The 11,297-nt window shown below is 43.9% G+C and overlaps 1 protein-coding gene across 2 annotated transcripts in view; it reads right to left on the bottom strand.

Moving 5' to 3' along the window:
* Positions 1-253: 253 nt before the first annotated feature.
* Positions 254-11,297, bottom strand: part of LOC308300653 (DNA (cytosine-5)-methyltransferase 3A-like) — a 101,385-nt gene continuing 90,341 nt past the window's right edge. For both annotated transcript variants that reach the window (XM_080744529.1, XM_080744530.1), the window contains 6 exons: positions 11,092-11,237; positions 7,848-7,938; positions 6,959-7,107; positions 4,393-4,548; positions 2,016-2,134; positions 254-1,193 (listed from right to left, as the gene is read on the bottom strand). In XM_080744529.1, the coding sequence (XP_080600655.1) occupies positions 1,049-1,193; positions 2,016-2,134; positions 4,393-4,548; positions 6,959-7,107; positions 7,848-7,938; positions 11,092-11,237 (806 nt within the window). In that variant the 3' untranslated portion in view covers positions 254-1,048. The remainder of the gene's footprint in view (positions 1,194-2,015; positions 2,135-4,392; positions 4,549-6,958; positions 7,108-7,847; positions 7,939-11,091; positions 11,238-11,297) is intronic.

Here is an 11,297-nt window from a genome sequence, read left to right as displayed (position 1 = left end):
TAAAATGTAAATGGCAAATGGTGCACATAGCACCTTTTTTCCAAACGCTTTACAATGTGCAGGGCCGGATTAGCCCTTTGTGGTGCCCAGGGCTTACAACCCGTTTTAGTGCCCCCCACACCCGTTTTGTCAGCAGGGGGGTGGGGGTGCTTTTTGCTTCACCACCAGCGGGGTGACGGGTAAAGCTCGGCAGCCCTACGACAAGATTTGCAGTTACTTTGCAATTGCACAGTGTTTGTTTATTTTTGGCCTGGCCTTTGTATTGGTGCCCCCAGAGCTTGGTGCCCCCAGAGCTTGGTGCCCCCAGAGCTTGGTGCCCCCAGAGCTTGGTGCCCCCAGAGCTTGGTGCCCCCAGAGCTTGGTGCCCCCAGAGCTTGGTGCCCCCAGAGCTTGGTGCCCAGGGCTGCAGCCCCTAAAGCCTGTGCATTAAGCCGGGGCTGACAATGTGCATTACATTCACTCATTCATGCACACAACCATGCAAGGCACCAAGCTGCTCATGGAGAGCAGTCAGTGGTTCAGTGGTTCAGTGGTTCAGTGGCTCAAGGCCACTTCAACGCTAATCCAGGGGGAGCCGAGGATCAAACCGGGAACCTTATGATTCCCAAGCAGCCGCTCTACTCCCTTAACAACCGCTACCCCCCCCCCCCCCCAATGTGCATTACATTCACCCATTCACACACTGAAACCACGCAAGGCATCAACCTTCCCATCGGAAGCAGATGGGGATTAAGTTGTCTTGCGCAAGGACGCTAAGATGCCTGGAGAACCTGGGGATTGAACCGAGAACCTTTCAATTCCCAAGCAAATGCTCCCCCTCTTGAGCGTCACTATTTTGGGGAAATGTTCAAACGTTCTCAGAATTCTTCGCATTTATACAAAATAATTTGCATTTGTTTAAACAAATTGAACCCTGCATGTACATAATTATGTGGTGTGTGTGTGTGTGTGTGTGTGTGTGTGTGTGTGTGTGTGTGTGTGTGTGTGTGTGTGTGTGTGTGTGTGTGTGTGTGTGTGTGTCCAGAGCCTAATCTGGCAGGCCGCTGGGCTAGTCGTTGCAGGCGAAGTACTCCTTGAGCGGGGCAAAGAGGTGCCGGATGACGGGGACGCTCCAGGAGCGTCCCAGCAGCCGCTGTCTGGCCAGACGACTCATGTTGGACACGTCAGTGTAGTGGACGGGGAAACCGAACACCCTGGTGGAGACAGAGGGACATGACGGGGACACGGGCACAGGTTAGGTTAGAGCTCATGGAGGACTGGCACACGTTGACCTCTGCTCACCGCTGCTGAGGCTGATGATTAGAATACAGAATATACCAGTGTTGATTTCATCGACTATAACTATGACGAAAAATGTTTGTCGACAGTGTGTTTTTCACTGACGAAAACTAAATAAAAACTAAGCCGTGATGACTAAAACTAAGACTAAATATATTGACAATTTCGTCAGCAAAATAAAAACTAGACTAAAACGTTAGGGAGGGACTAGTGGAGAAGAGAGTCATTTTATGTTTGGTTGCTCTCAGGTGTTGCACGCTGAAAATAGCAGATCTACAAGCTCACAACGCTTTGTGAGCTTGTAGATCTGCTATTTTCAGCACACAACCAAGTGTAAAATCATTCATTGCGATGCCATCAAGGCCTGCCAAAATACATTTCAGTTGACTAAATCAACGGTAGATTTAGTCGCCTATAATCTTATGCTATTTAGTCGACTAAAATTAGACTAAAACGAATACTTTTTCAGGTGACTAAAGTATGACTAAAACTACATTACATTTATTCAAAAGACTATGACTAAAACTAAATCAACATTTGCTGTCAAAAACAACACTGGAATATGTATGTTTTCACAACTGAAGCCATTGGGGTGTTGGAATTGAACCACCCCAGGTGTGCAAAAACACGGACACACGCGCGCGCGCACACGCGCACACGCACACGCACACGCACACACACACACACACACACACACACACACACACACACACACACACACACACACACAGCTGTACCTCTCCATCTCGGTGCACCAGAGGATGTCCTCCTTGTTGTCCATGTAGACAGGGAAGTGCTCGTCTTTCCCCTGCTTCACAGAGTTAGAGCGCGTTGTTATCGTACGCAACTTCTCAAACTGGAACACAACGCACACGCCCAGCAGAGCGCACACACACACACCCACACAAATACTAAAATCAGCACCTTCCATTCTCTGCTTAGTGCTTAAAGGGATATTCCACTTTCAACAGGGAGCAGTGGTAGGCCCTCTCTCCACATACACACCCATTGTAACTTCAAACTCCATTTTAACCATGATAGATTCATTAAAAACACCCATTAATTTTTCTGGTGACTCATACTACCCTCCTAATACGTGAGCAGGCTGTGTTTTTTTGTTAACTCTTTTCATTTATTTGAAATAATTATTTAGGAAAATGGAAAAAATGAAAAACTAAAAAATAATTCTTAAAAATAAATGAAAAAACACTGCCTGCTCACATATTAGGAGGGTAGTATGAGTCACCAGAAAAAATAATGGGTGTTTTTAACGAATCTATCATGGTTAAAATGAAGTTTGAAGTTACAATGGGTGTGTGTGGGGAGAGGCCCTGGGCCTGGAGGGCCTGGTAACATTTACATCAAATATCGAAATATTCAATCAAGCTAATTAAAAACTGTTCAGGGTATTCATAAAAGCCTGATTAGATGATAAAATTACCAAAAGTTTTTTTTAAAGTGAAATATCCATTTAATTAAATGGTAAAATGGTGGTTAAATGGTGCATTTATGTAGCGTCTTTATCCGACGTGCTTTACAATGTGCGATAGATTCACCCATTCATACACACATTCACACACACACCTGCACATTGGGAGCGGTTATGGGGTTCAGTGTCTTGCTCAAAAACACTTTGACACAAAGCCAGGGGGAGCCCGGGATCGAACTAAGAATCGTCCAATTCCCAAGCGGCCGCTCTACCTCCTCCTGAGCCACTGTTGCGCCAGATGTAAGCCATTTACCATGAGAGGGAGTGGGTTGTTGGCTGATTTACCACTGTTTCAGGGTTGTGGCACGAGGCGAAGCAGAGTGCCAAACAACCCTGAAACAGTGGTAAATCAGCCAACCCACGACCCTCAAATGGTAAATTGCTTTTCTACCACTTCTACCATATAAATGAAAGAAAACACAGTTGTAACTTGCAAGGTTATTGGAAATGTTACAACTGCAGCACAACAGTGGGCGGGGTCCATGAGCCAACTCAAGGTTGTTGACTGATTTACCACTGTTTTAAGCCAATCAGAATCCAGTATCTGAACATGTGACCACAAAAAGTGGTAGAAAAACTATTATTTATGCGATGTGTTTTCTAGTTTGTATTGCTCTGTACATTTACTGCTGAGAGTACATTTGAGAACAGTTCCACATGAGTTGCTGAAGTGACAGAATTTGCGAAGCAAGGAAGATTTGTAATTATGAAATCTTCTATATTTTTCTCACTGTATTCTCAAGATAACGCCTGCTGATGAGTGTATTAAGATTAGATTAGATCAGATGTCTTTATTATCCACCAGGTAAATCATTTTGCTTGGGTCAATGCAGCATAATTCAAGACAAGATGAATAGATGATACATAAATATACAAATAAAACACCCAGCAAAGTACTTCCATTTTAAATTTAAAAGAGTCTTGAGAAGAAAGCTGATCAACATTTTCTTTTAGTGACAGTTTAGACCTCAACATAGGGCACAGTCACAACTTTCCCATGGATTACACATACACACATACTAGGGCATTCACGAATAGTGATTTTTAGTATTCGAATTATTCGACCTCAAAGTATTCGAATAGTCGAATATTCGACAGCACTGGCCAAACTGTCAAATATTAAGTAAGCAAGAGGCGAACATTGTGAAAATAGCCTCTCTAGATCTGCTATTTTCACAATATTTATCTGCGGAACCGAGTCACATTAAATGTAATACTTACAATTCCAAGTGCTTGTCAGGGTGGGGGTCCCCAGTTCAAATATCTTTATTTTGGGGGTCACGCCCTAAAAAGGTTTGAGAACCCCTGGTATAGAGCATTAACAAATTCATCCACCAGGGGCATTGACAACTCACTCTTATGACTAACTATCTAGCCAAGCTTTATAAACCATGAAGAAATATATATATTTATTTTTAAAGAGAAAACAATGAAAAAAAAAAGAAAAAAAAAAGCGAATATTCGACTTCGGTGAACAATGTCGAATAGTGACTTTGATATTCGAATATTTGGTGAATGCCCTAACACACACACACACACACACACACACACACACACACACACACACACACACACACACACACACACACACACACACACACACACACACACAGTTATGTCAGTACCTTGGCTGTGCGCCCATGCTCTAGGCACTCTTGTAGGTCCAGCTTGTCGTTGACCATGGCTGTGAGAGGTCTAGACATGCCAGGAAGGTTCCCCCAGAAGTATCTCGCTCGGTGTGCGGCGGACACTTCCTTGGCATCGATCATTATTGGGTTACACTGCAGAGAAACACCAGGTTTAAGCCAAACGATGACACAGTCATGCAACAAAGTATCGTCAGAAATAAGACCTTCCTGATTCTTGATTATGTTTGTCATACAGTTCTAAAGCGTCGTCTTCCATACCTTAGATTTAGATATAACGTATTTAGAACGGGTGTATAACAGGCAAGGTACTATTATTGACACAGTCAATAATAGTCAAAGAAGAGGATTTTGTGTTTAACACATCGGGTGCCCCTGGATTGCCCCATTTATCCCCTCTCGCTGCCCAGGCCCACCACCATTGTATTGAATCCGGCCCTGCTGCGTCAATGCATGCGTCATGACGTCACTTGGTCACATGAGCGCAGACAGGATGTTGTTGTGTAACTTTCTGTATGGACCAGTGTTGATCATAGCTGTTCATTGCCGATCAAAATTTGGACATTTTGCCGCACCCCGCCACAGTTTTAGCCATAAAACAAACATCAGAGATAAAAGGCGTTAAAGATGGGGAAATGCATTGGAGTATATGGAGAAAAACGGCCGCGCGATGCTCTCAGCGTCGACTCGAAGCGACTAGCGGCTAATGGGCTACATCCATGCGTAGCCCCAACCTAACGGTGAGATTTAAAGTTAATACTGTAAATACAGTAAACACGTCAACGCGTCGTGGGCCTCCAGAGACATCAAAGAGATTGGCGTGTAGACACCTCGTGGGTTCCCATGAGTTAATGTATACTTAAAATATGATTTACTGGAAAGAAATAAAAAGTCCTTCTCATGCCTCACAACGCTTCAGTGCTGACATGTTCTTTAAATTCAGCTGTCAAAACATAATGGCATCTGAATTAATGTCACTATTAATGTACTCAATCCTACTAGACTGAACAGAACGCTACAAGTGAACACCAAATAAAGGATTCATTGCAAGTAGCAGTAATGGTTTGTTTATTTTAACCACAATAAAAGTAGTCACATATTGTGCCCTTCCCTGGTAAAGCTAACTACTAAAGATAATTTTGTTTCAATAGAAAATAGCAGGTTCAAGTGTATACATTTCACTGTTGTGAAGGAAAAAAAGAGCCGGAAGGCAAAGCTCTCTGTCTACCGAGCAATCTTCGTTCCTACTCTCACGTAAGGTCATGAAGTGTGGGTCATGACCGAAAGTATAAGGTCTCGGGTGCAAGCGGCCGAAATGGGTTTCCTCAGACGGGTGGCTGGTATCTCCCTTAGAGATAGGGTGAGAAGTACAGTCACCCGAGAGGGACTTGGAGTAGAACCGCTGCTCCTACACTTGGAAAGGAGTCAGCTTAGGTGGTTCGGGCATCTAGTACGGATGCCCCCCGAGCGCCTTCCTAGGAAGGTCCTCGATGCGCGTCCCACTGGGAGGAGACCCCGTGGCAGACCAAAGACCAGATGGAAGGATTATATCTCCACACTGGCTTGGGAACGCCTCGGTATACTCCCCGAGGGAGTGGAGGAAGTTGCTCGGGATAAGGAAATCTGGAAGTCTCAGTTGGAAATGTTACCCCCGCGACCCGATACCGGATAAGCGGTTGAAGATGGATGGATGGATGGATCAGAATAACACCAGGAAGAGAAAAGTAATCAGCATGTTATAGGGAAAATAGAAGAATGTCTAAACATCATGACGAGTTTGGAAATATGGACATTTTCCCCCCTGGGCAGCCCATGAATTTAGTTTATTTTTCCTGGTGTTGCACATTGTGGACAGGATGGGAGATGGTTGGGGGGGGGGGGGGGGGGGTCATGGAACATTTGTGAGTTGGATTTGCACCCATGATGTAACATGCACAACATATGCCTTGTTTCCTTTTCCTCCGAGTCAACAGGAGACAGGAGGACCATATCTGAGTGAGGCTCATTCTAGGTCATTTGGATGATGTAGAGATGCAGTCATCTTCCCCCACCACTAGGGGGTAGTGACGCTCTCTTGTGAGTTTTTTGAGCGGTGGTCACACCGTCTCCATAGCGTGGCTGTGTGTGTGTGTGTGTCTGTCTGTCTGTATGTAGCCTGAGGAATGTGTAGCCTGAGGAATGTGTAGCCTGAGGAATGTGTAGCCTGAATACCACTGAGTGACCAGAGAGGTTGAGCATCAACTGCAATACACACACACACACACAGGCACCCCCCCCCCCCCCCCCCCCCCCCCCCCCCCACCACCACCGCTCAGTTCACACGGGTGTGATTTTTGCTCTCCAAACTGTTACTTTATTGTGTGCCTTTTGGCTAGTACTGTGTTCATTTCTCTATGTTTGTCTATATTTGTTTGGGTGTGGATGTCAATACTATGTGTATGTGTGTGTGTGTGTGTGTGTGTGTGTGTGTGTGTGTGTGTGTGTGTGTGTGTGTGTGTGTGCGTGCGTGCGTGCGTGCGTGCGTGTGTGTGTGTGCGTGTCCAACCTCCAGGAAGCGTGAGATGTCCCTCTTGTCGCTGACTCCCATGGCCACCACGTTCTCAAACAGCCAGAAGAAGGGACGTTCGTCGCCTGGTTTGGGCCGGGCCTCGTGCAACAGCCGGTAAAACTCAAAAAACAGCCTGCCAGTGCCCTCTGGAAGGAGAGAGAGGAGAGACACAGAGGAGAGAGAAGACCATGTACTGTGATGTAATGACCATTGATTTTTGTAGTTTATTTATGCTAAATTCAGTACTCCAAAACAGACTTTTAAATTGTGGCAATACACTTTCTTGATAATGGCATCGATAGAAGGCCATAAAGGAGTGTGGATCCCTAGCATCCTTTAAAATCGCCCTGAAAAACCACTTACAGGCAGCAGCCGTTCGCAACTGGTAAAAACAAACCTAGCCCAGCCCTACCCTCCCCTGTCCCTTCTTTGTATATATATACTTACTGTTTGTATAGACTGTTTTTTGTTTATTCTTAATTTTTTTCCTGACTATATCTACTGCATAGTACTGTGTTCTATTCGTCTCTCATTCAATGTTATATGAGATACTTAAATGGTTTCCTGTGGAAATAAGCGTAGTCTTTTCTAGGATCTCCTTTTGGTTGACCGTGTACCAGTGAACTGTACCGTCATGAAACTGTACCTTTTCCTATGCAAACCTCTAATAAAGTCTTCAATCAATCAATAAAGTCTTCAATAGAATATAATGCAGTGACCAAGCAGCTTATGGCAATTTTGTTTCAAGTTCACAGCTGTTTATTGTCAAATAGCCTACAGTACAAGTTGTGTAGTGACTGTGCAGGCGATGACATTGTGGTCAATAATATCCTCAACAGTGTGAATAACAATAAAAAATAAAATAAGTAATAATCAGAATTCTTACCAAAGAGGCCCTTACGTGCAGGGTTGACTATGGACAGGTCATTGCAGGGACTCCCCCCGATCACCAGGTCAAATGGTCCCCACTCCTGGATCTGACTTACACACACAGCTCAAGTCAACAGCACCATACAGACAGAACACTGTATACTGATACTAGCTTGATAATACAGGAGGAAAACATTATCTTTCAGTCCAACACTGAAAGCTAGCGATGGCTTAGACGGCTAGGTGTTAGCGGTATTAATTGCTCACATGCTAGACAACTTGCAGTTCCAGACTGTCCCAGACTAATATATTTCTACATCTCTTGTCTAAGGTGGACACAGTCTCGGATGCAGGGACGTGCTGGGCCCCTGATTCAGCCCGGGAAAAAGAGTTGGAGAGGCCCTCATTGCGTGCTATAGAGAGAGATCTCTCTATAGCGTTGCTACTACTCAAAGATTTGCCATTTCAGATCATGACAAGTGACAAGCCAGTGGGCCAATTACTGTACATGAGTTATATTTCGTTGTTGTCGGGTGGAAAACGTGTATGTCCAAAACCGTTTGTTTTGTATTTAAAAATGATTTAAACTAGTTCTCTACTTTTGTGCAACGGCCTTGTATGATGAAGCAGGGCTTTGCTTCGCGAACAAATGTATACATTTGAAACTTGGACATACGAAGTTTCTGCCTGACAGTGACGATTTACTTTGTTGGCCGCCCAGCCCCCAAAATGGAACGAAGGCAGACATTTTTTTTTTTTTCCCCTAATGGCCGGCCTGGACCGGCCGGGAATGAACCGGCCGTTCGGGAGTTGTCCCGCTTTTCCCAATAGCCAGCACGTCCCTGCTCGGATGCAGCTGGGTCTTCCTAGTATACCTCTTATGTGGAACTATGTGTGGGTGCACTGCTTGTTTATCACATATATTACAGTGTGGGGCGATCAAGCCATGTCAAGTTTGTCTGTCTCGTGTGTTGTTGTTAATACCTATTCATTTTATATATACATTTTTTATCTGTCTTTCTATTTGCCTGTTCAGGGTATACGATCATTAAATGTCACTCCACTGAATGGTACTTCAAATGCCATCATAGCTTGTTATTTACATTATTGCTTTTTTCGTTTGTTTTGTCTTTGCCCTATTGCTACATTGTTATCTTTGACACTTACATGACTGCTTTACCTTCGTATTATTTTCTTTGTGATTGGTTCTCATAATATACGAACAAGTCTTGGTTTACTGTATGCCCTGAATTTCAAATTAAAAAAAACTGTGAAAAAAAATTGTTCACATGCTTAACTGTTATGGGGCTTTTAAGCCGTGACATCATTTTGTAGGCAGAGGAGAATCTGCCCCCAGAGCATTTTCTGTCCCTCGCTATTTCAAAAAACAACGACTAAAAAATAACGACTAAAGTATCATTCTAACACTTTCCTTTCAATAACAAAGAGAAGAAAAATGTGTAAATAGTAAAAATAGTAAAAAGATTCACGGAAATTAGGGGCAGAAATTCTCCTCTGCCTACAAAATGATGTCATACTTAACAGCCCCATAGCTACTGGCTCACCGCTAACCATTCTCAAAATCGGGGAGGTTTTCGAACGCACATCATTTGGACAACGGAGCATCTGCAGGTATCGCTACTCACCCCACGGAGGTTAGGGGTAGGGTTAGGGTTAGGGTTAGGTTTGGTTGTTGAAAAGATGATTTGTAGAAATAGCGGGGACACGCTCCCGGGGACACGCTCCCCTCAAAATGGAGCCTTGACAGAGACAGATCAGCTCTATCCGTCCATCCAGTTCTGTTGGGCCCTGCCTTCCAGAACATCCTCTTTCTGGGGTCAGGATATCATGTCTACTAGCTAATAATGATAATGATTGAAAGATGTTCATAATTTAATGTGAAAAAGAAACACTCACTGCTTCTTTTTTGTTATTGATGATATCCTATGCATAGTACTGTGTTCTATCTAGTTATTGATGATATCCTATGCATAGTACTGTGTTCTATCTAGTTATTGATGATATCCTATGCATAGTACTGTGTTCTATCTAGTTATTGATGATATCCTATGCATAGTACTGTGTTCTATCTAGTTATTGATGATATCCTATGCATAGTACTGTGTTCTATCTAGTTATTGATGATATCCTATGCATAGTACTGTGTTCTATCTAGTTATTGATGATATCCTATGCATAGTACTGTGTTCTATCCGTCTGTCTTTCAATTCTTTTTTGCAATAGCTTTTTGACACTTTATGTTTTTTTTGTGCCTTGCTCTTTGGACTGTACACTACAGTACTCTTTTTCTTACTTCTTTGTAACTTGTAACCTTACACTTGCTGTGCTGCCTCTGGGCAGCACAGCCCAGAGGCATTATTTATATTAACGTTACATTATCATTAAAATCCTGCCAATTATTTGGGGGCCCACTTGCAGTGCCGTCGCAGAGACGCGGCACGCAACCAGCGCTCCCCAGCCTGCTGGTTGAGAATCACGTAAACAGGGCAGCAAGAGCCGCTGACGAAAAAATACCTACCTGGACTACAGTGTGGACACATCTATCTATCTATCTATCTATCTATCTATCTATCTATCTATACTTCACCTTTAGTCCAGAAGAGAGTTCAGCCTCAAGAACTTGCACACATAGAACTGTGTCATGGAACTAAACAGAGCTCTGTTAAATACTCACAATGAGTCTGATGGACCAATCAGAGTGGTGGTGGGGGGAGGGACAAACAATAGACATAAACTGGATAATGCTTTGTTAATTGTCCCACTTAAGTCCCTGCTTAACACATTCCCCGCCATTTAACAATACCTTCGTACTCTCCCCTGCCTCTGTCTCCATAGACTTCCATTTAATTCATAGTGCACGGATCATGCACACCCATGCCTAGATAATGCACCACGTGTCTGCACATTGCTCACAGCTTTCAAACAAAAAAATCCGAATGGAAATCCGTTCAGGCATTCATGAGATAGCAGCCATTATGTTTTCCTAAAATGTAAACAAAGATGGCTGCCATGTTTGAAAGATGGGGTTGCTATGGGGGTTAAACATGCAATTTCGCGATTGCTATCATGCCTACTACATTTTTTGGGGTCAAAAATTTTTTTCTTTTTGATTTTTTTTTTTTTTTTTTTTCAAAATCGGGCAGGGAAAGACATTGAAATAATCTCGGGATTATCGGGCCTGGCATGCAATGAGTTAACAAGGTTCAAGTGGCCACGACGGGGCTAAACTCTCAACTCACATGTTTATGCGTGACGTTGCGCACGTCGCCCACATATATGATCCGGCCGTGGTGCCTGACGATGCCCACGGTGATGGAGTCTTCACACACCTCGGAGGCCACGTACCGCTCCACCTGGATGCCCAGGTCTCTCAGCACCAGCATACCTGAGGAGCAGGGCAAACACAATGAGTTCCACCTGGATGCCCAGGTCTCTCAGCACCAGC

Source organism: Nannobrachium achirus (assembly GCF_963921795.1).
Source record: "Nannobrachium achirus genome assembly, chromosome: 16".
NCBI lineage: Eukaryota > Metazoa > Chordata > Actinopteri > Myctophiformes > Myctophidae > Nannobrachium > Nannobrachium achirus.
This window is presented reverse-complemented; position numbering and strand designations above follow the sequence as displayed.